General features: G+C 51.2%; 1 protein-coding gene across 1 annotated transcript; it reads left to right on the forward strand.

Annotated features, from left to right (window-relative positions):
• Nucleotides 1–3993: 3993 nt before the first annotated feature.
• On the forward strand, nucleotides 3994–22926 carry Lman2 (lectin, mannose binding 2). Its single transcript, XM_055595789.1, has 8 exons — nucleotides 3994–4412; nucleotides 4561–4679; nucleotides 14683–14800; nucleotides 15544–15623; nucleotides 15766–15927; nucleotides 16038–16152; nucleotides 18673–18792; nucleotides 20012–22926. Exons 1-8 carry the CDS (start codon nucleotides 4211–4213, stop codon nucleotides 20170–20172), a joined length of 1077 nt encoding a protein of 358 aa, XP_055451764.1. The 5' UTR covers nucleotides 3994–4210; the 3' UTR covers nucleotides 20173–22926.
• The last annotated feature ends 3144 nt before the right edge of the window (nucleotides 22927–26070 follow it).

The raw sequence follows: 26070 nt of genomic DNA on the forward strand, positions 1-26070 counted from the left end.
TAACCAATCCATCCTCCGTACGATGTAATTTCTGTCCGAAGGCCCTGTCTCTCCAACATTTCTGCATACTAGGAAATGAACAGTTGCATTCTTTAAAAAAAAAAAGTTTATTTCACTAATCTATTGTATGTGGGGGTGCATGTCCACGATGTGACACAGAAACCAGAGGCTAACTCTCAGGAGCTGCTTCTCTCCTCTTACCACTTGGGTCCCGGGGATAAAATTAAGATCATCAGGTAGCAAGTAGCATCCCTCCCAGCTGAGCACCAGCCTCATCTCACTTCTTCAGACAAGGTCTCACTATATGCCTTGGGTTTTAGAGATATATTTCTTATTGTTATGATGATGTGTGTGTGTGTCTGTGTGTAGGTATGTGAGTGTGTATGTAAGTGCATGAGGAGGCCAGAGCATCTGACACCCTGGCTGAAGTTACAGGCAGTTGTGAGCTGTGGGTCCTACGCAAGAGCAGTACATGCTCTTAACTGCTGCACCATCTCCAGCCCCAAGTCTCACTATGTTGCTTAGATGGGCCTGACCTTCTGGGTTCAAGGACTTCCTCTGCCTCAGTGTGTCTTTCCTGGATGGATATAGAAGATGGTGAGACCCTAGAGGACCTTGGAGGCCCAAGAAGAGAGAAGCAGGGTCTGTGCGCTGGCGCATGAGGCATATCATCCATAAACCAGAACATCCACTTTGGATAATTCTGAGAGCCCTGAGAAATGGACATGTTGGAGTCTGTGTTACAGCAGCGATCACAGCCTTAGATTGCTCACCTCTTCCTGAACACCTTGCTCCTGGCCACCCAGGCCGGAGTTTGAAGTGTGGAATGTTGGGGTTGTGTTAGGGGCTGGAGCAGTGGCGAAGGTCTTATTGAGCTGCTTATGGGCTGGGATGTAGTTCATGGGCACGCTTGTCTTACGCGCACGAGGCTCTAGTTGAGTCCCCTCGCACTGCGGAGAACTAGGTGACGCCTGGAATCACAGCAACAGAGGAAGGAGGAAGGTCATCCATCCTCTGCTACATGGCTGACTGAAGGCCCGTGGGGCTGCAAGGGCCTTGTCTCGAACAAACAAGCGCTTATGCAGCAGCTCAGTCCTATAATCCCAGCACTCAGAACACTGAGGCAGTAGGATTGGCATGAGTTGCCAATCTGGGCTATGCAAGTGCTCGTGAAGCTAGAGAAGAAAGTGTGCAAGTGCTCGTGTGGGCATGTGCAACGCTCTGGGTTTGATGCCCAGCATGAGTGTAAACAAATAAGTAAATAACACACTTGTGAGGGAGCTTATGTGATGGAAGTCTGTCTGCTGCACCTTGGACCCAGGCTCCCTCACTTTGCTTGGGGTGCTTTATAGTTTAACAGGACGTCGTCTGACCTCCATGGCCATTTTTTGAATGCTGCTCATCACTGATGGACCGGAGGACAGGCTGTTTGTCTGATAACATGGCATCCTGCTCACGTTTCTTGTGTGGACAGGAAGCAGACCCAGTGAGTGCGTAGTTGGCTTCGTCCTTTTTCTTCAGTCTGGGACTCCAGAACATAGACTGGTAGGTTAAACTTTTAAACTAGTAGGTTAAACTAATAGGTCAAACCTTTCTGGAAAGATCTTCATAGACATGCCAGGGAGAACCGTATAGAGATCACATGCGGGAGAACAGCTGATGGCTGTTCAACTTTAATTCCAGAGAACAAAGGTTATACACCACTAGGGGAGTGGGGGGCCTCCAAGAATAGGTGTACATAATTGGTTGGAACTAGGCACTTCAAAGATGCTTGCTTTGCATTATACGGCACCAGCACAGTCCAATCATAAGAACAGAAGGTCAGTGCTCAACAAACATATAGGTGCAGGGAGGGGAGAGCTAGCAGGGAGCTGTGTCAGAGGCCAGAGGTCAAGTGTGTTTAGGGGAGTCAGTGTCTAGAGACACCCTCCAGATGAAGTCAGGCAGAGAGCAGGAGACCCTGCCGAGGGGAGGGAGTTCTGCCTTTAGCACTGAACTCATACTGGCTGTCTGGCCCAGGCAAGAAAGCAATCTCAACCAGCAGGGTATCTCCAACAAAAGGTCATTCTATGTCCAGTCAAGCTGACAGGGAAGACCAACCATTACACCATCTCTCCACCATGGATTCCAGGGAGTGGAATCTTTGTCGTATTTTGACTGGGTTTATAGTAGCCCTTGGGTGGCCTCAAACTCCTTGTATATCTGGGGATGACCCTGAACAGGAGATCCTTCTGCCCATGCCACCATACCCAAATACCATAAACCCTGCATCTGCCCCAAAACATTGTGTTCCTTCTTATGTTTGCACCTTGGCTCCACTTCCCTCTGCTGAGAAAGGCTTCTCAGGCAAACTCCCAGTGAACTCTACTCCTTCCTCATGACCCAGGTTCCAGAACGAATGTTCTTTTACCAGTTAATTACCTCCTATGTGCACTTTCCTAAATTCTCAGGACTCAGTTGTGACTGAACCTGACAAACTCAGCCCTGGATTGCAGTTCAGTGGATTGCGCACACCCTAGTTTTTATAGGTATAGGTGAATCTCTGGAGGAAGGGCTCATTAGGAGAGGAGAGGCAGAGGGCTTTTGTTGTACATGTATGTTCTCTTTCTCTGTATCCATGTGCATACACAGACATACATATATATTTATAAACATAACCCTCATATCAGCAGGATCTATACCCTTGGTTTCAACTAACTATAGACAGAAAATATTCAGAAAAAAACCTGTTTCTTGTCTTAGTTAGGGTTACTATTACTGTGATGAGACACCATAACCAGAAAGAAAGGGTTTGTTTGGCTTACACTTCCACATCACTGTTCATCACTGAAGAAAGTCAGGACAGGAACTCAGACAGGGCAGAAACTTGGAGGCAGGGGCTGATGCAGAGGCCATGGAAGAGTGCTATTTACTGCCCTGCACAGCCTGTTTTCTACGAGAACCCAGGACCACCAGCCCAGACATGGCACCACTCACCGTAGGCTGGGCCTTCCCCATCAGTCTCTAAGTGAGAAAATGCCCTATTGCTGAATCTTATGAAGACATTTTCTCAACTCAAAGGTTTCCTCCTTTCAAAAGACTCTAGCTTATGTCAAATCAACATGAAACTAGCCAGCACACTTCTTAATGAACACATACAAACTTTTCCTGTCTTTATCAACATCACTATTACAATTTGTTAGGTACTATAAGTAATCTAGAGATGATTTAAAGGATATTGGAGGCCATGCATAGTGGCACGTGCCTTTAATTCCTGTGCTCAGAAAGGAGAGGCAGGTGGATCTTTACGAGTTCAAGGCCAGCAACTATTCCCCTGGGTCATCTCTGCAGGCCCCGAAGTCAGGATTTCTAATGGAAATTTAAGTACCTTGACTTAAAAATACTGACAGCTAAATATTTTACTAAGTAGATTAACAGGTATAACAGAACTGTATCTGGCTAGGCCACCATTGTTCCAGTATCCAGGGCTAGCTGTCCTGGACCTTTCACAGGCACTTTGTGTGTCAACAGGAACTGACACTTTTTGGAGCCAGATGACTTCCGCCTTCAATGAGGTTCCCTGTCAGATTCTGGTCTGCCTCTCCTGCTTCTATCTGACTGTGCCTGAGTAATTGGAGGTAGCGGAGGCCCTTAAATACGGGCTCTTTAAGTCTCCAAAAGAGTGGTGCCCACCCACCGAGTCCAAGCTGGCTCTGGACTTGTAGGCTTTTCTACTTCACTCCAGTGCTGCTTTTCCCACTGTTAACCGGAAAGGTCACTTCAAAGTCAGGATCTGTCCAGAGGCTTAGGGCTGAGGGCTGAGCCGGTCTCAACTTGCGCAAGCAGCCCACGGAAACTACAAGTTCCAGCATGCTCCACTCCGAAGACACAGCCCGCTCCTCCCGCCCCAAGAGAGCTCTGCTTCTGGTTGGCCCGCAAGCCTAACGTGCTGCTCCGTGACTGGTTGGATCTCTTGTTCATCCCAAGATGCACCCCCCCCCCTCGGGCAGCGGCCCGCTGACAGGCGACCTGGTGCCTCCGAAGTTATGGAACCGCACTCTCCTAGGATAGGAGGCCGCCCAGCCAATAAGGCTGCCATCCCGCTGACTGCGAGGCTTTCCTTCTTCACTCTCCGGTGATAACAGTTTGGACAGCTTCCGGCCGGAGACCATTAGAAAAGACACCCGGAAGGCGGAAGTCTTAGGGCGGAAGTGGCCGAGAGAAAAGGAGAATGGCGGCCGGAGCCTGGCTTAGGCGCTGGGGCTGGGGCTGGGGTCAGCGGTGCCCAGGGAGGCCTGGGCTTCCTGGCCCCGGCCCAGGCCCCACTGCACTTCTACATCTTCTTCTGCTGCTGGGGCCGGTGGCTGCGGATATAACCGACGGCAACAGCGAGCACCTCAAGCGGGAGCACTCGCTCATCAAGCCCTACCAAGGTGAGGCCTGCAGCAGGAAAAGTCGAGGGTGAGGACGCGGGACCGGAGAGCGTTGGAGGAGGGCATTCCCTTTTTGAGGGGCGGAGCAGGGCTGCCGGCTTCTGGCGTGGCCTTTTGGGCACCTGTCTATGTCCGTCTCTGCCCATAGGGGTCGGCTCCAGTTCCATGCCGCTCTGGGACTTCCAAGGCAGCACAATGCTAACGAGCCAGTACGTGCGTCTGACCCCTGACGAGCGCAGCAAAGAGGGCTCTATTTGGAACCACCAGGTGAGTCTCCCGAGAGGCTAGGCATGCAGTGATCCACTAATCTCCGGCCTCCTCGGCAGCCACGTTTAATCATAAGCACGTGCTGCTCTTTGTCCTGCCTGCTCCCTGTCCGGGACACACAAATCGTAAGAGTGAATATTGTGTAGTTACTGTGTGTTGGAAGCTGTGTGTGATACTTTCACTTAATTTCTTCAGAAACCGTGCAGGGTATGGATGTCCCCATTTTAATGTCTTAAGAAGCAGGAAGCTAAGGTGCAGAGTTGAGCGTCCCTAAAGTCACATAACAAGAAGTCAGTGGAGTTGTAGACTAAAATGAACCCACTTCATTGCGGGAAGGATGAAACTGTATCTTTATTGAGTATTTTACTGCCGACCTTGCCACACCTGATTGGATTTAACTCTCAGACAGGTTGTTTGGAATAGATAGACTTCATGACCCATGCCAAGGCAGGATAGCCACCGAATGGAATAAACAGCATTTCAGCTGATCTTTCTGAGCTCCACTCTCATCAGTCCAGTTGACAGACTTGATGCCTTCTGGTTGGCAGTGGGAGAACCCCTTTAACGTACTAACAGAGCTAATTACATTTCTCAGTGCTTGGTTGAGAGTCTTGTGGTCGGCTCTATCTCCACTGGACTCATGGGCAGTTTGTGTATATGTGGCCTTTGCCCTGGAGAGCAGGGAGCTGGAGCTACCTTTGTCTTGTCATGTGGGAGCAATTCTGTGCAGTGGTCTGCTGAGGGAATACAGTGGGGGAAAGGGGAAGAAAGGACTAATTTGGGGCTAGGCGGTGGCCTGAGCAGGAGCCTGCTTTCCCCAGGCCGTTTGATGAAACCCTCCCGCCGCCTGCTTGCTGGCCAGCATCCTGGTTTTCCCTTCTGCTCTCCTGGCCTTCTGGCTGGTTTTGTTATTTTGCTCTGGGAGACTGCACTGTTCTTGTGTTACCTCACCGTCTCCTCTCTCCTGCCTTGTGCCCCCACACTGCTGCCAGGGGCATCTGTGGGTGCTTTCTTCCCTCAGCTTTGGCTCTGAAAGCCTGAGGCCTTTCGTGAAGGAAGAACTGCATTATGTCTGTACAATGCGTCCCTGGGTGACTGGCGTCTCCAGTCCTTCTGCTGGTTTGTTCCAGCCTGCCTGCTGCCTTCTTCCCTCAGGACCCTTGCACTGTTCACTCTGTCTGGGACAGTGCCTCCTGGTTCTCCATGACTGCTCCTTGCTCACTTCTCATCTGTTAAGTCTCCGCTCAAATGCCAGACACCCCGAGTGCTTGATTAGTCACCTTATCTCCTCCAGATGACAGTCTGTCATAGCCTTCTGTTGGGACTTTTCAGATACGTTTTCTGTTCTTTTTCCCTTCAGTTTCTGGTGCTGTAGATAGGCCCAGGACCTGTGCATACCAGGCAGGTGAGCATTTCACCACTGAACTATGTGTATAGCCTGGGTAGTTCTTTTTCACTTCAGTTTCTGGTGCTGTAGATTGGCCCAGGACCTGTGCATACCAGGCAGGCGAGCATTTCACCACTGAACTATGTGTATAGCCTGGGTAGTTCTTTTTCACTTCAGTTTCTGGTGCTGTAGATTGACACAGGACCTGTGCATACCAGGTAGGCGAGCATTTCACCACTGGACTATGTATATAGCCTGGGCACTACTCTTCGGTTTGTTTGGTTGGTTTTTGAGACAGTTTCTCTGTGTAGCTTTGGTGTCCTGGACTCACTTTATAGACCAGGCTGGCTTGGACCTCACAGAGATCACCTGCCTCTGCCTCCCTGAGTGCTGGGATTACAGGCATGTGCCACCAGGCCCGGCTGGGTACTAATTTTTAGGAGGTAATGTAGCCTTGTATATTTCACATAAATGAGTTCAGTATAGTGTTAAATTTTGTTTTGTAGAAAGCAAGGTAAAAACATTGATATAACTGGGAACTGGGTTTATCCACAAGTAACAAACATGTCCAAGGCAGTGATACAAATTGGGTTTATTAATGGTTGTTGGTTAGCATAGTCAATGGCTTGGTGATGTCACAACCAAGAGCATTCTGCACTTGCTTGAGTTGCATCGCAGCTCCTAGACTTTTGCTTCTGGGCCCTGCTGGAAGTTTGTAAATGGTTGGAGAACATACTTACTGTTGGTACTGTGCCAGTCCAAAATTATAAATCCACGGGGAAAGCTGGGGAGGTAGCTGAGTGGGGAGATGTAGTGTCTGCATGAGGACCCAAGTTCAAGTCCCTAGCAGCATGTAAAAAGCCTGGTGCCTAGCTGTGTAATCCCAGCTCTGAAGAGGCAGAGACAAATGGATCCTGGAGCTCATTGGCCAGCCACTTTAGCTAGATCTGTGAGGTCCAGGTTTCTGTGAGAAAGAGACACTCTTTAAAAATAAGGTGGAGGGGCTTGGGAGGTGCCTTAGCAGTTTTAAGAGCAGAGGACAGAGTTTGTGTCTGTGCGTGAGAGTGTGTCCCCAGCATCCACACCGAGGGCCTCATGAGCACCTGAATCTCCAGCTCTAGGGTGCTCAGCACTCTGGCATTGGCCAGCGTCCGCAGATATACATAAACAAGCAACAAAGAAGAAATTGTCTTAGATTGAAATATCGGAAAAGACAAGAGGGACACTCATGTGCTTGTCTAGGCCCTAGGCTCAACTCCCAGCATTGAAGAAAAACTTGGAAAGGATGTTGTTTCCAGTGTGCCAAATAGTGGTGTTTTATAGTGAGATTGTTTAGGTGGCACTAGTCTGTATTTGAGACCAGCTTGGGCTACACTGTGAGACCTTGTCTTGTAAAAACAAACCAGCCTGGTAGCTGTGGTGCATGCATTTAATCCCAGCACTTGGGACACAGAAGCAGGTGGATATCCTAGTTTGAGGCCAGCCTAGTCTACAGAGCAGAGATAGCCAATGCTACACAGAGAGACCCTGTCTCAAAAAGAAGAGAGAGAGAGAAAGAAACAAATCAGAGATGGACTCTTTCTTTTTTTTCCCTGGTTGGCCTTGAACTCTGGTCTCAAGTGGTCCCCTTGTGGCTGGGGCTGCAGACATATGTCATTGTAATGATTTCTCAGCTGATTGACGGCAGCTGCCTTTTATTTTGTCCAGTCAGAGATGCTAAGACTGTCTAGCTCTGAAGTGACTTCTTTCTGCAGGGCTATTCTTGCTTGCTTGTTCTGCTGTGGGAACAAGGCGTTAGGACTTTTGTGCACACGGGGATGAGAACTATGTCCCCACAAAGCAGCTTCAGTGGAATTCCAAACCACATCACAGCTGACTTAAGTGACCTGGAGGCTTTGTGTTGCACAAATCTTCAGTTTTCAGTCTGTGGTGGGTGAAGGTATTGGGAGGCTTGTGGTCCCATGGGACTGTTTCTGGGCCCTTCACTTCCATCTGTGCCAGGCTTGCACCAGCTTGGGCTTTTTCTCATGTGTTGTCCTCAGGAACAGTGTCTTAGTTGGTGTTCTGTTGCTGTGAAGAGACACCACAACCGTGGCAGCTCTTAAAAGAGAAAACATTTAGTTGCAGCTTGCTTCCGTTTCCGGGGTTTAGTCCATTATCTTCACAGCTGAGAGCAGCGCAGGAAGCATGGCGGCACACAGGCAGACACGGTGCTGGAGAGTCGCCGACAGTTCTCTTTCCAGATGCACAGCAGCAGACGAGAGACACTGGGCCTGGCTTGAGCACCTGAAACCCCAACGTCTACCCCCCAGTGGCACACTTCCTCCAAAAAGGCCACACCTACTCCAACAAGGCCACAACTAAGTCATCAAATAGTGCCACTCTCTAGTGACCACGTGTTTTATTATATGAGCCTGAGGGAGCTCTTCAGACCACAATAAGCAGCAGAGAACCTACTTGAGACAGATTCTGGGCTGCGTCTTCTACATGAGAAAATTAAACTTGTGTTTAAATACTACGTATGAGCTATTTGGATAGTTTGGTACTTTTAAATTATTGATACCTAGTTTTAAATGTGTCATGGTCAAGGATATCTATCCCTGGACTTTTTTTTTTTTTTTTCTTTTACTATTACCATTTTTTGATACCCAAAGCTTTTAATTTTTCTTCCTTTATTTTTCCCCATCATAGCAAATGTAAGGCCACTTTACTAAATCTCTCTGCCTTTGCCTTCTGATTATTAGGATTACAAGTGTGAGCTGCCATTCCCAGCCAAAATTTTTATTTTGAAATATTATAAAGTCACATCCATTTGGGGAAAAAAGTTGGGACTGTTGGCACATCTCTGTAATCCCATCTACTTAGCCTGAGGCAGCAGAACTGAAAATTCAAGGCTTACCTGGGCTTCAGAGTGTGTTCAAGGCCAGCAGGAACAATTTAGCAACTGCTTATTTCTAAGATAAAAAAGTTAAAAATAAGGACTGACGAGGTGACTCAGCAGGTAAAAGTGCCTGCTGCTCAGGCCTGACAGCCTGGGTTGGACTCCCAGAATCCACAGCAGAAGGAGGAGCATGCTGACTCCCACAGTTTCCTCTGTTCACACCCGTGTTTCCCCACAATAATAATAAACGTGAGAGACAAGAGAGGGGGTTCCAGCAAGTTTTGCTAAGAGTACAGGGAAGTATAGAAATGCTGGGTTCAGTGCCGGCACTGCAGCAATAGATGAATGAAGTAATGCACACCTTAGATTTGATTTCACCTCACATTTCTTCCATTTACATGTGGCAAGATGGTGACATTAGGGTTAGCCTTCTCTCTCACTGTTTTTATCCCTCTCCTCTCTTGTCTCGACAACTTAAATTCATTTCCCACTCATTTTGTCTTTTTTTAAAGTTTTTTTTTTTTCGATGATTCCTTTTTATTTTTTATATGCATGTATGTCTATGATGTCGCCAGATCCCCTGGACTGTGGGAGCTGAGAATTGAACCAGGATCCTCCAATCCTCCAGGAGAACAGCCAGTGCCCTTAAACACTGAGCCATCTCTCCAGCCCTTTTTTTTTTTTTTTTGTCTTTTATTAGTCTGGTAGTTGTTAGGTTGTCTATCAGGGGTTTTATTGTTGTTTATGTTTACTTCTATGTGTGCTAGTTACCTTGTTTTTTGTTTTTTTGTCTTTTTTTTTTTTTTTTTTTTTTTTTTCCAGAGCTGGGGACCGAACCCAGGGCCTTGTGCTTGCTAGGCAAGTGCTCTACCACTGAGCTAAATCCCCAACCCCTCTTCTATGTGTGTAAACATGTGTGCATGTGCCTGTAAAGGCTAGAAAAGTCCTACCAGACCTCCTGGGACTAGTTAGAGGCTGTTGTGGGTGCTGGGAACTGGACTCAGGTCCTCTGAGAACAACCGCTGCTCTGTAGTCACTTAGCTGTCTCTCCGGCCTCATTTTTCAAAAAAGCATCTTTAAAGATTTATTTATATGAGTGCTTTATCTGCATGTACACCCACACACCAGAAGAGGGCATCAGATCCCACTATAGATGGCATGAACCACCGTGTGGTTGCTGAGAATTGAACTCAGGACCTCTGGAAGAACAGACAGTGCTCTTAACCTCTAAGCCATCCCTCCAGCCCTTGTTTTTCAAATTTTTATGGTTATCCTAGGCAGCAGATGCGCAGACGGCAAGTGGTACAGCTGTCTCAGCAGGAGGAGGCAGTTGAGGGTGTTTGCCAGGCAAGGCTCCGCCGAACTGCACAGCCAGACCCTGTTTTACAGTGACAGGGCTAAAGGTGCACAAGACCTTGATCTTCAACATTGCAGCACACCCACCAACGTGTGCGCATGCCTGCTTGCCTGCCCATGTTTTATTTTATTTTTTATATTAATTACAGTTTATTTACTTTGTAGCCCAGCTGTAGCCCTCACTCTCATTCTCTCCCAATCCCACCCTCTGTCAATTCCTCCCATGCCCCTTTCCAAGTCCACCAATGGAGAGGTCCTCCTCCCCTTCCATCTGATCCTAGCCTATCAGGTCTCCTCAGCGCTGGCTGCATCGTCTTCCTCTGTGGCCTGTTAAGGATGCTGCCCCCTCAGGCATGCCCATGTTTTAGCATAGCCTTCAGGATACTGTGGACTTGGACCTTCGCTGTGGACAGTGCTGGGACCTTAGGCCAGCCGTTAGTGTCCTCTGCTGTGAGCCAGGCAACAATGCGCAGTCAGGGCTTGCTTGAGGCTTTTAATTCCCAACTCGCTGATCGCTCTTCTTTCTTCCTGAACCTCTGACTTCTGTGTGGATCCAGAACCTTTTTCTTCTGCAGGAAGAATGAGGCGGTGTGAATGGCCACTGGTAATTTCATTCTTTTGTTGTTTTTTTTTTTTTTTGCAGTTTTGAAATTGTCTTAATTTCACCTTTTTTTTTTTTTTAAATGGGTACATTTGCTAAATGTAGGCTCTTCTGCTGGCTGCCTTTTTTTTTTCTTGAGTTGTCTATTCTAATTGAAAGTGATCTGTTACTTTGTTTTGTTTTGTTTTTCGAGATGTAGCTAGCCTTGGCTGTTCTGGACTCACCTTGTAGACCAGGCTTGGCTTCGAACTCAGAGCTCTGTTTGCCTCTGCCTCCTCGGTGCTGGGATTGCAGGTGTACCCCCTTGCAGCCATCTCCTGTCACTGTTTTTAACTTCTGAGTGCTGTTAAAAATCACTGGCCCTCCCCTCCAGGTGGCTGAATCCGTTCTCCCTCTTGTGCTTCTGTACTGAAGTACTTAAAGAAGGATAAGTTTCCAAAAGAAGTAAGAGTTAAAGTTTGGAGTCAGAAAGCACAGATAGCATGGTGCTGGCCCTGGTGAGGGCTTCCACAGGTCTATCACCTCAAGGCAAAAGGCATTATGGAGTTGGGAATGCTGGCATAGGACATGGGAATTGGAGGTAGGGAGCTCAGGAGTTCAAGGCCAGCCCTAGGTACATAGTGAGTGCTAGGGCAGCTTTGTGAGACTGTGTTGTTTCCAGACCAAAAACAAAAAAACAGGCCATGAGAGATGGCGCAGTGGGTGAAGGCAGCTCTGCTCATGTACAAGGCCCGAGTTAGTTTCCCAGCAACACTGACAGAACACAACAGCCAGTGTGAGCCAAAGCCTCTGACCGCCACAGGCACACATACTTTATTATTTTATAAATTAAAAATTTATATATATATAAAATAGATTTATAAAATGGATCTATATAAATATAAAATTATAATTTACAAATTATGAAGAAAATTTATTAATTTACTTTATTAAAAGTAAATAATCTTAAAGTAGCATCACATCAGGAGTGCATGAAAGGGAGAGAGCACAGGAATGCTGCAGTGGCCAGTCCCCACCTCCTCAGGTGTCCTGTGAGAGGTGGCCTTGTTGTGTGTGTGTGTGGGGGGGGTGTGTGTGTCAGTCAGTGTCAGTGTCATAGTGTCAGGATGGGGTCTAGGCAAGCAGTGCACCCACGGCTCACCAAGCCAGACTGACACTGGAATGTGTGCTCTTTCATACACAGTTCCTCGACCATTGTCACTGTTTGTTAGTGCGAGTTTAAGAGCACCACTTAGGCTGGGTGTGGTGGCACACGCCTGTAGTTCCAGCACTAGGGAGGCAGAGGCAGGTGGAATTGAAATTTTCCTGGTCACAAGAATAGTATGTTTCTTTCAAGCCAGGCTCTTTCCCCTTGGGATCTGTGCAGGCAGTAACAGGACCCCCTCCTGTAGTTGGGGAGCTTTTTATTCGTGGCCAAGAATAGAAGTGGGAGCTAAGCTTGACAGTTGCTTCTCAGCCTTGAGGATCAGGCTGCAGTGGGCAGTCTTGGAAAGAGAGGAGTGTTCGTTTGTTGGGAGTGAGCGGCTCCCTGGAAGTCAGCCTTGGAAGCTGCCATGGCTGCCGTCAGCCGTCCCGGTCCAGGCTTGCAGCCTATGTGGATGGGCTTTGAAGACGTGAGAGGTCGCTGGTGCTGTGGCTGCCTCTTCTCCGTCAGCCCATCTGAAGTGCATTATGGCGTCCTCACAGAGCAACAAGCTCGGGAAGAGGGGGAGTTAGGTTCTGTCTTAGCTGGGGGTGCTGTTACGGTGATAAACATATGGCCGCAAGGGGGGAGGATAGGGTCTTCTAAGTTTTCCCTTACAGCTTCTGAGTCCATCACTGAGGGAAGCCAGGGCTGGAGTCTGGAGGCAGGAACTGAAGTGGAGGCCGTGGAGAAGTGCTGATCACCAGTTGCTTTCCGTCACTTGCTCGGGCTCCTGTTTTATCACACCCAGGACTGCCTGTCAGGGATAGCAGCCGCTGTGAGCTGAGCCCTCCCCATCAGCCATCAATCAAGAAAACACGCCAAGGCTTGCCCAAATGCCAGTCTGCTGGGGACATTTTCTCATCGGAGATTTCTTCTTCCCAAATGGCTCTCGCTTGTGTCAAGTTGACATAAAACTAGCCAGCCCAGTTCCCTAGGGTCACTCTGCACGAGATCACCCGTCAGCCTCCTCAGCTTGTCAGTGCCACTAGTGCCCCCTCCTTCTGCTTGTGTGCTGGTCTTCCCAGCACACTGGCTCTTGCACAGCTGCCATCTCATCTTTTTCTCCCAGTATCTGGGGTACCTAACTCCAGGTGCTCTTGAGATCGGCATTGTTAGATAGCTGCATCAGATTGAGGGGGTGTGCTAGCTTGTGCCTGTAATCCCAGCTCTGGAGGCTGAGGTAGGAGGATTGCTTTGAGATTGAGGCCAGCCATGGACACATAACAAGACCCTGTCTCAAACACATATACTTAAAAAAAGAAGGCCAGGCCAAGTGGTGCACGCCTTTAATCCTAGCACTTGGGAGACAGAGGCAGGTGGATCTCTGAGCTGGGGGCCAGACTGGTCTACAGGACAGCCATGGCTGTTACACAGAGAAACCCTGTCTCAAAAATAAAAAGAGGGTTGGGGAAGGGAGGGGGCTGGAAAGATGATTCACTGGCTGGTCTTCTGGAGGATCTGGGTTTGATTCCCAGCAACCACATGGTAACTTGAAACTGCTTGTTCCAAGTGATCCACATCTCACACACAAAATGGGCAGGAAAAAATCATCTTAAAAAGAAAAGGAAAACTGAAAGAAAGGGGGCGGCAGGGGTGGGGTCAGCTTGAAGCCCACCACCAAGCAAGAGGTGTCTGCACCTTTGCCTGCACTGGCCATCAGTGGCTTCTTAGCTGCCTTTCTGGTAGGCGCTGCCTTGTTGGAGCTTTTCCAAACAGAGCGCCTTGTGACATGGCTGGGTGTATAGCTCAGGCTAGCCTCAAACTGAAATGTTTCCTAAATGCTGGCATTCCAGGCACATGCCACCATGCCCGGCTTCTGACTCAGTGCCTGATCACTTCATTTTCCCCACGGAGCCGCTGGGTGGTTAGCAAGGCCAGGAAGTTGCCCTCGCTGTAGGCAGAACTGGCTCTGCACTTGGTGTTCTCGGCTGCTGGGGACACCATCCTCCTCTGATGGTGGCATGAGCAGCCCACCCATGGCACTGGTACTGTGTTCCATCAGGCTTGGTTTGCCTGAGGCTTCCTGGCCAGGAACTGCGCTCAGCTTTCAGCCAGGCTCGGGGTGGGTTTTAACTAGCAGTGGTCTAGCTGTCTCTCACCCTGGAAGGGTTCTAGAAGAGGGGGCTGTAGAAAGGAGTAGGCTTAGTCTGCAGCCAATGCAGGGCTATAGGGAGTAGGAGTAGCCAGAGTTCAACCAGACTTGGGTATGAATCAGGGCCACTTTTTCATCTTATGGACAAGTTCTTGCGCCTCAAAATGTTTTTTGTTTTTTTTTTTTTTATTTTCAAATATGTGACTTAAATGGGCTGGTAATCCTCGCTAGGACAGGCACCATGGATGAGGATGATGAGACAGGATTGGGGTTACACACTGAGGAATGTGAGGGAAAGGCCTGGGTTGGCAGTGGCTGAGCCTCACATCGCCGGGAGATACCATTTGGCCCCTCCCTCATTTAGGGCCCAGTAGCACTTCAGGTCCTCAGAAGGGAACAGCTAATTCTGGGAGTCTTGGGGCAGGCTGAGCAGTGTAGGCCTGGCTCTGCTCGAGCGTGCTCGGGAGCTGTGGTAACTGCAGGGCCTCTCGCCTTTCCAGCCATGTTTCCTCAAGGACTGGGAGATGCATGTCCACTTCAAAGTCCATGGCGCAGGGAAGAAGAATCTTCATGGCGACGGCATCGCCTTGTGGTACACCCGAGACCGCCTTGTATCAGGTAGGGAGGCCCATGCTCAGGTGGGCCCCGAAGAGTGAGGTGGGCATGGGCATAGCTGCTGGCCCCAGGGCAGTGAGGATGGGCGTGGTGAGTGCCTGTCCGTGGTCCTCTGTGCCTCCTGTTGGAGGCTGCTGACCTTGCTCTTGCAGCGCGGCGCCATGCTGCCCCTTCTGACAGGTTGGTGTTCACCCTGCTTAGTGTTTTTGACTATATATCCCAGTCTGGATTTAAACCTACTAGCCCAGGCGACCTGAACATGAAAGTCTTCCTTCTCGCTCAGTCTTTCAGGTTGGGCTGCAGGCATTCCCCAGCCCTGGCTTCTCCCATGTATGTAAAGACATTTGTGTGTGTGCCCCTGCGCGCCACAGCTCCCGCGGAGATGGAAGGGCAGCCTTGTGACATCAGCTCTGTCCCTCCACTTTATTTTCTGTGGATGAAACCCATGTCATCAGGCCAACATAGCAAGGGCCTGTACTGCTGAGCCATCTCATGAGCCCACTCTGCCACTTCTAAAGGCCAAAGCACAAAGGCTGGCTCACAAAGATTGTGCAGCCAACAAAGCGTAAAGCACCTCTTCTGGGGCCCTTGCTGAGAGTTTGTCGCTTGTACCTGCTTTGTCTTGGAGGTTCTTCCTTCCTGGGTGAGGTGTCAACTTTTGGGCCCTCTTCTGCCCTGGAAGCTTTTGAGCAGTCCACGGCTCATCTCCATATTGATCCTGTTCTGAAAATATCTCCTAATTCCAGGGCCTGTGTTTGGAAGCAAAGACAACTTCCATGGTTTAGCCATCTTCCTGGACACGTACCCCAACGATGAGACCACGGAGGTAGGCTCTGCTCTCTTCTGTGGAGCAGGCGAGCAAGGGTTGGCCAGTAGGGCCCTGCTGTCCTGGCAAAAGGGTCTTCCAGGTAGGGGTGATGTGTGCCCACGGGCTGGCGGGCGTGGAGTAACCAGCGTCTCGGTTCCAGCGTGTGTTCCCGTACATCTTGGCGATGGTGAACAATGGCTCTCTGTCATACGATCACAGCAAAGATGGGCGCTGGAGTGAGCTGGCAGGCTGCACGGCGGACTTCCGAAACCGGGACCACGAGACCTTCCTGGCTGTCCGCTATTCCCGAGGCCGCCTCACGGTGAGCAGGCATGAGGGGGAGGCCACCAGGCCTGGGCCTCCTCCGCAGAGAGGGTCAGGAGGGAGCTGGCCGGGCCTGCGTGTGTGTGACCTGTTGTCCGCCGACTGCAGGTGATGACTGACTTGGAGGACAAGAACGAGTGGAAGAACTGCATCGACATCACGGGGGTGCGCCTGCCCACCGGTTACTACTTCGGGGCCTCCGCTGGCACTGGCGACCTGTCTGGTGAGTGTGCGGCCTGTCCTCAGCAGCTGACCTCCTCCCTTCCTCACTTACCGGCACTTGTCCATGTCGGTGTGCCCAGTGGTGAGCCTCTTCATTTGTCTTCCATCTTCAGGCGTCAGGAGGCTTTGGGTCTTGTAGCTTTATGATTGCTAGCACCAGAGCTATAGAAACACAGGTGCTCAGTCTCCACTGGCCGCCCGTCAGAGCGTTGACCTTGCTCATCCAGGTGTAAAAGGCATCTGTCTTTCTAGTTGCCTGGGCTCAAACACCTTGGTGGCATCATGGACCTTGTCTCATTCCATCGTGTACTTTGGCAAATCCCACTCAGTCTTTCTCCTTGCATTCAAGCCACCATCTCTCACTCACGTTTCCACATGGTGCCCTTCCCTCCCCCCTCATACAAAGCCCCTGACATCTTGTCTCTGGCTCCTGTAGTTACCCCTGCGCTCAGAATGGTAATGGCCACCGTCCCAGTGGGTGTGCCGGCCCCCACCTCCTCACCACCCAGTCTCTCTGTGTCCAGGGAGGCGTCCAGCTGCCCCGCCCTCTGCTCTAACCTGATCCTCTCCTTAGCGTCTTACCAGTTAACTTGCCTGAAGCTGTACCCCTTTTCCTTGTGCATTCGAACCTCCCCATCGCTTTTCCAGCTTCTCTGGCATTAGCCACACGTTAGGATTCCTGCCCCTCCACTCCTCAAGACAAGTCTCGGTGGTCCTTGCTTGGTCACCAAGACTTGGTGGCACTTGACGGCGGCTCTTGGCTGTGCATCTGCTGGGAGTGCTTGGGAAGGTCCTCGCCTGGGCGCAGCTTCTGTGCTGATCAGAACTGGGCTGTGATGTGCATGGGCTGGCAGTGCTTGATGAGCCTCGGGATAAACTCTGCTAGGGCCTATAATGTCCCCTCCAGAAGAGGCCTCCCGCCTCTCCAGGGATGAGCTCAAGGCTGTGTGGTCCCAGAGGATCTGTTTTGTGTTGCTCAAAGTTCCCATCCCCCGCTTCACTAATCCGCAACCACGGCCAGGCTAGTTTCAGTAACAGACTCAACATGTCCCTTTTCCTTTTTTGTTCCTTGGCTTCCCTGGAATTTCATCTGATGTATGAAATTCATACATTATGTCTGCAGAGGGTTTCTTGCTTTGTGTTTTTTGACACAGCTTCTAACTCTGTGGCCCAGGCTGGCTTGGTACTCACTATGTAGCTTATGCTGGCCTTTAACGGTGATTCTCCTGCCTCAGCCTTCTCACTGCTGCGATCACATCCAGTTTGCAGAAAGTTTTGATAGAGCAGACGCCAGCCTGTGGCAGGTGTTCCTCAGTACTGTTTGCCATAGCGGCTTGAGGAGGGCAGTGAGGGCCCACAGCCATGGGCTCTGCGTGCTCAGAGGACTGTCCAGGCACAAAATGGGCACTCACTAGGTTTTGTTTTTTTTTTTTTTTTTTTTGTAGGGGGGTGGGGCAGAGAGACAGACAGTCTCTATAACTTTGGCTGTCTTAAAATTCTCTATGGAAACCAGACTTGTCTCTCCCTCCAAATATTGAAATCAAAGGTGTGTACCACCACACACAGCTACTGTTTTCTAAGCTAGGTAGTGCTTTGTTCCCATTTTCACATAACTGAAATCAAGGGAATGTGAGAGTTGAAGAATTTCTTCAAGATGAGCAGAAAATGGCGGAACCCAGGGAGCAGCTAGAGTCTAACTCCAAAGCTGGTTCTCAGGGCTCAGCCCTGTGTGTCAAGGGTCTGTGTGCTCCTGTGTCAGGTGGCCCTGCCTGATTTGGCTGCCAGCTGCTTGCTGTGCAGCTTTTTTCTCCTCACCCCAGTTCCCGACCCCAACCCCAAACAGCTTGCCTCAGATGAATTGGTTCACTGAGGTTACCTGTGGGTCTGGCTGGCCGCCAGTATCTCCTCTGCAAGAGTTGGATCATCTTTCATGCCTGTAGAGGAGTAGGCCACAGCCTCCCAGCTGAGTTGCTGACTGCCCTTTGTTTATCTGCAACCTGCACGTGGGCTCTGACAGGACCATCTGGCTGCATCCTGTTCTCAGAAGTATCAGGCTTCTCAGGCAGCCTAGGATGATTGCGCTGGCCCTTATCTGGTTTCCTTCTTTCCGTTCCTATCCTTTGCTTAGCAGTCTCCCACACTGCCTGGGCGTTCTCACGTTCTGGCCATTGTGATGGCTCAAGGCGGGCATTACTGCTTCCATTTCCCAAAAAGCTTAAGCCGTGAAGTTTCAGAGACATATCATTTCAAACATCAAAGTTAATGCTTTTTTCCCTGTATCTTCTCTTGGGTTCTTCCTAACTTTCCCAAGTTGGGGTTTAAACCCAGGCTTTTCTACACGCTAAGCACATGTTTACCACGGAGCTGCACCCAGCCCCTCCTTCTGGAGTCATTTAAATGCTGCCCGCCTAGGGAGGGAGACTGCGCTCCCCAGGGCTGGCTTGTCTGGGGCTGAGGAAGCAGCTTTTCTTTGGGGCGGGCAGTGGGCATGTCTTGAAGTAGGTCACTCTCTGCCCTGTAGACAACCACGACATCATTTCCATCAAGTTGTTCCAGCTCATGGTGGAACGAACGCCTGAGGAGGAGAGCATCGACTGGACTAAGATCGAGCCTGGCGTCAACTTCCTCAAGTCCCCCAAAGGTATGTGCCGTGCAGCCCTGCGCTCCCGGCTCCAGGAGGACCCTGTGCTCCTGGCCTTCTGTCCTGAGAGTTTGTAGAAGCATGAGCTGCCGTCGAAAGGGAGGGTTCTGTTGAGGCTCTGACATGGAGTCGGCATGTGTGTGAGCGCAGTGTCCCCTTTTTCCTGTGCTCGAGTGTGCTTGGTTTGTCCATGCATACATAGCATGCCCAGCGAGCCTCGTCACAGGTAACTTGTGTAAATCGCCTGGGGCCTGACTCTTAGGTGTGCTCAGCCAGGGAGAGGGGTTAGTCTATAAACCCTGGCTTTGGTTCCTTCGTTAGCACAATTCTGCTTCAAACCAAGTCCTCAGGCAGAAGAGGCCCCTTACGGCCTTCTGTCCCCTCAAAGCCAGACTGCCAAGTGTTTGGCCTAACGGGGCTCACCCTGCCCAGGCCCCTTTCTGTGTGGTAGGACATCTCACTTTAAAAATAAAAATTCTGTCTTGCAAAGCCTGGGCTGGCCTTGAACTCACTGTGTCTCTGATGGTGACCACCTTTTGAGTCTCCTGCCTCTACCCTAAGTGTAGGAATTACAGCTGTAGCCACCAGCCTGGTGTTTGACATCTCCGGGTTTTCAATTTTGTGTTAGGTTGAATTCTGGGTGTGGGTGTCCATGGAGGCTAGGGGGCCTGGAGCTGGGCTTGCAGGCGGTTGTGAGCCACCCAGCATGGCGCTGGGATGCAAACCCGGCTCTTTGGAGAGAGTGCGTCTGTGTGTACTCAGCTTCTGCGGCACCCTTCCGCCTTTAAGAGCTAAGTTAGCCTTGCCACATGGCACCATTGGGTCGGTTCCGGTTGCTCTCCCAGAAAGGCCAACTGCTTTGCCCCAGCTGCATCCCCAGGAGTCAGGGGAGCCAGGGACTGACATTTGTGTTTCCTCACTTGTTGGCCAAGTCTCCAAAGCTTCCACTCCGTTTCTCGTTCTGCCCCATGGTGGAGGAGCTGAGCAATGGTGGGCCACAGGGACTGTTGGAATGGCGAAGCTGGGCTGTTTGTGTGTGTGTGGGGTGTCCTGTGGCCCTTGAAGTTCTACCTCATAGTTCCGAGCAGATTTCTACCGACCCCTGCCCTTGACCAGTGCTGTGCTGGTGTGAGCTGGGCCTTCTTGTCAGTCCAGTTTTATGGAGCCAGTGCGGGGCGCCCCTTAACGCTTGTCCATTAACTTCCCTCTCTTTCCGTAGACAACGTGGATGACCCCACTGGAAACTTCCGGAGTGGGCCCCTTACCGGGTGGAGGGTGTTTCTGCTGTTGCTGTGCGCGCTCCTGGGTATCATCGTCTGTGCGGTGGTGGGCGCCGTGGTGTTTCAGAAGCGACAGGAGCGGAACAAACGTTTCTACTGAGCAGCCAGTCTGGCTGGGAAGGGCCTGACCTTGGGACAGGGCTCTCACGTGAACTTTTTTTCTACTGGGATTGTAAAACCAACCAACCTTATTTCTTAACTGTTTTGAAGAAATAATTAAAGTATTTTCATACATTTTGCTTCATGCCCAGCTGAGGCAGCTGGCAGGGCTGGGGTCAGGGCTAGCATCCACAGCTGGAGGTTCTTGCCCGACCCCAAGGCATGCTCTTGGGGGCAAGGGAATGTGTGCTTGGGGCCCAGCTGAGGCCTGCGGGTGCTTGTCAAACACCAGAGGTCCTAAGTGCTCGTGGCTCCTCAGTGCCCACGCAGTGGTTTTGTTCTGAGGCCCCTGGTAGCAAGCAGGGTTCTGGGCCTTCCTGCCTCTAGCTTTTCACACAGGCGGATTTCAGCAAAGGCTGTAGACAGTTCAGTAGAGCGAGAGTGTGACCATTTACTAAATAAGGGCTTTGTTCATTGCTGGTCGTTTCCAGTCCATTCTCTGTGGCTACCACATTGCCAGGCGGGAAACATGATTCTCAGGCCAAGCAAAACTCAACGTTTCTCCCAGCATGCAGTGTTTTGGGGATGGGGCACTAGATGCTAGACAGGGACAGTGACAGGAATTGAGAGATGACCTGGAAGGAGCTGGGCTCAGCAGTGCTGCCCTCCTGGGGACCATGAGGGACAAAGCTGGGACGAGTGTGAACACCTCCAGCCTTCGCCACCAAGGTTCCTACCTGCTCCAGGCATGTCCCCACCACAGAGGCGTGTGTTCCCTTGCTTGACCCACTGCACTGTTCCTCATCTTCCCACAGTCAAGCAGTCTAGTGCGTCACAAGCAAAAGCTGCCATCTGCTGCAGGTGGCTTCTACCATTCACTGTGCTGCTGCGGGTGGTGGCCGAAGCCCGTGGAGAGAGCACAGCTTTCTGAGTTCCATCTTCGCTTCCACCCAGCAGAGCTACCCACTGAGCCACTGGGAGCCATCTGTCCTTGGCAGAAACTGCCCATGCGCTCATGCCAGCTGCCAGCTTCTTCTCAGGTTTACGAGCCTGTCACGATGCCTCAGAGGGCTGCCCGTTTACTGTGACACCACGAGGGGGCTGCAGCAGTAGTTGGACTGGGGGTGCAGTGGGGGTGTCTGAGCAGTGTGCTGACAGCGCGGCTGAGGCTGGAGGCCGCTGTGTAAGGCTGCCACAGTCTGGAAGCACCTGCTCTACTCACCGTTAGCTCTTGGTTCTGACTAGGCACTCCCAGCAGTCCTGTGGATCAGCCACCCCAACAGCACCTGCTGCAGTTGGGAGATGACTCAACGCCACAGAAAATTGCTGGTGTGATGGCACATGCCTGCCCCACAGTGCTGGAGGCAGACTGCCTCGGGGCTTGCTGGTCCCGGCGGTGACCATGCCAAAAGAGGCGTGTGGCTGAGGGGCACACCCAAACTGTCCTCTGGCCACACCTCGGGCCTAGAAGGTCTTGGAGGGTGGGGTGGGGTCTGTGATCCGGACTTGGTGTCGCAGGTCTGTTTACTTCAGGGGCTCGCCATGTCACTGCATAGCCTCGCTGCACTTGGGAAAGACTGTTTCTGGGTTCAGAGTCCTCTGTACTTTCATGCAGGGATGATTCCACAATTGGTTTTTTTGGCATATACGCCTAAAAATTGAGTTACTTCGTCATGTGACATTTACAAAGAAATGTATGCCCTTGTGTCTGCAGTGCCGTGTGGGGACACAGACCTGCCAGCACGTGTGCACCCCGTTTCCCCTCCAGGGAGATGATGGCTGTTCATTTTCCCTGTAAATTGTGTTGTTCTGTAAAGCTTGTTCTGTTTTTAAGAAGCCTTTAAGTAGTATTTGGATGTACCCCTTAGCGCTCAAGCTCAGCACTGCGGGTGTGCCTCCTGGTCGCACGCTGGCGGCTGTGGCTGAGCTGTCACCCACCCAGGACTGGGAGAGACCCGGGCGTGGCTTCAAGTGCTCCCCACCCGAGAGTGTGGGCCTGCAGCTGCTGTTCCTTCCCAGCCTCGCTGGCTGTCCACCCACCCACTCCTCGGTCCGAAGCAGAGCTGAGCTTGGGTGCGAGCGCTCCGCCATGGCTCCTCGCAGGCTGTGGGTCTTCGCTTACTGATCACTTCATCCTCCGATGCTTCGTTCTGACCTGTTTCTCGTGCGGATGGTCAGGAATTCTTTCAGTCTTCTGCTTCTAAGCTTTGCAGAGGTTTCTTCCCACGCACTAGGCTTCCTGGTTCACTAATGACGTCATTTGATGTATGATCTACATTTAAATGGCATTTATTAATCTTTTCCAAAGATGATTTTCCTGAAGGTTTTTAACTTTTGCCTTTAAATTTTTGCACTTTGTTGAAGTGGGCTTGGGCAGGATTGACGTCATCGTCCTCACCGTCCCTGACGTCGCCACCCGCTGTAGCAGAGCCTTTCTGACTCACTCATCCTCCAGCGCCAGGACTGGTTCCCAGACACCCGCTCCTGATGCTCTGCCCTTCTCCGCTCTTCAGCTGGGGTGCTTCCTTCCAGCACGGGAGGTCTCGGGAACCCCGGGGCTCGAGCTGGAGGGGTCTCATCTTGCCTAGAGTGCGGCAGGACCCCAAGGGCGCAGAAACACGTGACTGACGCTGGAGTGAGCACACACCTGCTAGATAGGGGTCCTCAAGACCTCAGGCCTGAAGAGTGGCCCCAAGCCTTAGACTGTCAGCTGCTGGGTTTGTGTTTGTGAAAGAAATAAATTCCTATTTGTTCACACTAGTGTGAGTTGTGCATTCTGTTACCTAAGCCGGAAACAGCCTCGCCCCTGTCTCCTGCCCACCCTGGCCTCACCTGATGTCACACACAGTCAAGGCTCTTCTAGGCAAGCCTCATGCCCCAAGTTAAACACATTACGTGTGATGGGTCAGCGAGGTGCCTGTTACATGTGAACCTGAGCACCCAGGAGGGAAGCCCAGACAACTTTATTCCTTCAGGTGGGCGACTCTGGCTTTGGTATTTCATGGGGCGCCTGGGTCCTCCCCTCCCCCCTTTGGTTCAGCTTACATTCCTATCCCAGTGATTCTTCAGCCAATTCTTCTCACAGTGTGAGAGCCACATCACAGACTTCCTATGAGGCCTTTCCTAGATGGCTTCAGAGGGAGAAGATAAATTTAACCGTAAAACAGTGGGCCCATCTCTCTTGGCAATGACCACTCTGGCTACTTCCTGCTGAGAAGGGGTAACTTAGGCTCCTGGGCTGGCACAGCGGTGGCCCGCCTGTGGAAGTGAAGGTGCTGAAGGAGAATGCTAAGGCCACTGCAGGCCAGTCCAGCATGGGGTGACCATTCCCAGGATGCTACCCACCCAGGCCGACATGGCTGCCTCTGGAAGAGCCCCTTCTGAGCTCAGCCTGTTCCTTTCTCCCTTCAGTAGCACCCTCAAATATGTGACTTGAGATTGTTATGGTTGGGCCTTTAAAATTTGTTGTTTTAGTTCAGTTTCTTTACACCCCAAGGGTTCCCCTCTCTCTCCTCCCTTCCCCTCTCCTTTTCCCCCCAGAAAAGGGGAGTCCTCTACCCCAATATCAACTCTCCCCAGCACATCAAGCCACATTAGGACTGAGCATATCCTCATCCCCTGAGGCCAGGCAGGGCAGCCCTGCTGGGGGGCGGGGCAGGGCGGGGAGTGATTCAAAAGCAGGCAATAGAGTCCATGTCAGAAACGGGCCTCCACTTGCCATCCAACCCACGTGAAGACCAAGCTGCCCATCGGCCACATAGGTGAAGGCCTAGATCCCGTCAGAGACCTTCCACGAGGTCTTGGCCGAGGCCAATCAGGGTTTGCCCAGCCTTACCAGCTGGATGCCCCCTTTCAGTTCCGGAGAAAGTTGATTTTGATCTCCAACACTGGCTAGAGTGAGGAACTCAAGATATACTGGCTGTCTTCCAGATCTATTTTACCAAAATGGGCGTGGGTACCTGTCTTCTCTGCTTCCTCTGCAGTGATCACGAAAGAGGATGAGCTTGTTTGGGGTATCTGTTCCATGGGGTTCTTTAATACCCTGTGGCTTAAATGAGTTCCTAATCTTCTAGGATCCAACATTTAAACAAAAGCTTTGGAGGAAATGGTAAGCATTCCTCCCCCCTGAGCCTTCCCCCTCAAATTCGTAATCTGTGAGCAAGGATGCTAGGTGAGCAGGGCGGGCGATTTACTACACGCACCTACAATCTCTAGAGTGCGACACCTGCTCTTCAGCCTGCTCACCTCTCACAGAAACTAGAGATTGAAGCGGGAGTGGAGATGCCCAGGGCAGGATGGGGCAGAGACGAGAGCGGGGGCAAGGAGTGAGGAAGGGAAAAAGGCACCAATAGCACCAGCACGCAGGAAGACTGCAGGTCCCCAATGCCGGCTCCCGGGGAGCCCCAACGCCAGCCTCCCAGCCAAACAGCCTGGTCCTCTTTTGCCCGTAGCTGTTCCTGGTGAAGCCTCTCCACATCTGGCCCGGGCTACTGCAGCTGACATGATTTTCCTAGCCCTAGCCAGCTCATGCTAGGGCCTGTAGGGTTGTGGCCCCACTGCAGGAGTCAAATGACTTTCTCAGGGTCACCTAAGACACCTGTGAAAACACAAATCTTTATGATTCATGGTAGTAGCAAGAGGGATACAAAGTGAATAAACTGTAATTATTAAAACATAAGCTAAAAAATAGTAGCAACAACATTTTTTGGTCGAGGGTCACCACAACATGAGGAACTGTACTAAAGGGCCGCAGCAGTGTTAGGAAGGTTGAGAAGTGCTGGGCTAGAGACCCTAGGAATGGGGAAACTGAAGTTTCCTCATAAGCCAGTAAGCAGACCCGGTCCCGGTGTGGCACTTCCCACAGAGCCAGGCAGGTTTCTCTCCATCCCAGGCCAGCCAGGGTCACAAACAAACAAGCTGGGCTGGAGAGATGGCTCAGAGGTAAAGAGCACTGTCTGCTCTTCCAAAGGTCCTGAGTTCAATTCCCAGCAACCACATGGTGGCTCACAACCATCTATATAATGTGATCTGGTGCCCTCTGCTGTCATGTAGGTACACATGCAGGCAGAACTCTGTATACATAATAAACAAACAAAGAACAACAAAAAAACAAGCCGACCAGTGGTGGCACACGCTCTGTCTCAAAAAACCAAAGCAAACAAACAAAAAATCCAGTTAAATATTTGAAATTGACACAAAGATAGAGGATATCCATTTTCTCAAGGGTTGAGCCTCGCAGGAGCCTGAGATTAGACAAGCCTTCCACAGCAAATGCTCTTGTTTTCCCCCCTCTTTCTCATCAGTTTGGAGACTTCCACCGCCCTTTGCAAGGCCAGCAAAGACATTTGCACATAGAACAGGGTTGTGGGGGGAGGGGCGCTAACGTGCCTGTGTGTGTCCTCCAGACAGGCCAGCTGAGGGAGACCCTGTGTGCCACTTCCCCAAGGCCACACACAATGACAGCGCCTTGAGGCAGAGTACCCACAGATACTCTTGAGCCAGGACAAACCTCCAGCTGTCATGCAGGTTCTAGACCAGCAGCCAAAGGCTGTCAGGGGCGCCACACCCAAGGAAACCTTCCCACACAGACAGACCTTCCCCACATCCGCCCAGCTCACTGGAAACTGCCTGTCCAGTGACATCACGACCAAGGCAACCCAGAGAGCAAACTGTACTGCCGGGCATGGTAGCACGCACCTTCAGTCAGCACGGGAGGCCGAGGGATCGCTGCCTAGTGAATTCCAGGCCAGCCAGGGCAGTACGGCGAGACCCTGACTCACAAGAAACAGACAAACCCATTTGGGGCTTACCGTTCCAAAGGGCCAGAGTCCATCATCACAGCGGCAGGCAGGCCTGGCTGGCGCTGAGCAGCAGCTGAGAACCCAGGTCTGGATCCACA

The sequence above is a fragment of the Psammomys obesus genome, unplaced genomic scaffold, assembly GCF_907164565.1.
Source record: "Psammomys obesus unplaced genomic scaffold, mPsaObe1.curated_primary_1811, whole genome shotgun sequence".
NCBI lineage: Eukaryota > Metazoa > Chordata > Mammalia > Rodentia > Muridae > Psammomys > Psammomys obesus.

What these genes read in the sequence shown, in the direction of transcription:
- Lman2 (XM_055595789.1), top strand. Translation starts at nt 4,211, where the DNA reads ATGGCGGCCGGAGCCTGGCTTAGGCGCTGGGGCTGGGGCTGGGGTCAG. An exon ending in CCGAGACCGCCTTGTATCAG is followed by an intron (nt 14,801 to 15,543) that starts GTAGGGAGGCCC and finishes TCCTAATTCCAG; the next exon opens with GGCCTGTGTTTGGAAGCAAA. An exon ending in CCAACGATGAGACCACGGAG is followed by an intron (nt 15,624 to 15,765) that starts GTAGGCTCTGCT and finishes TCTCGGTTCCAG; the next exon opens with CGTGTGTTCCCGTACATCTT.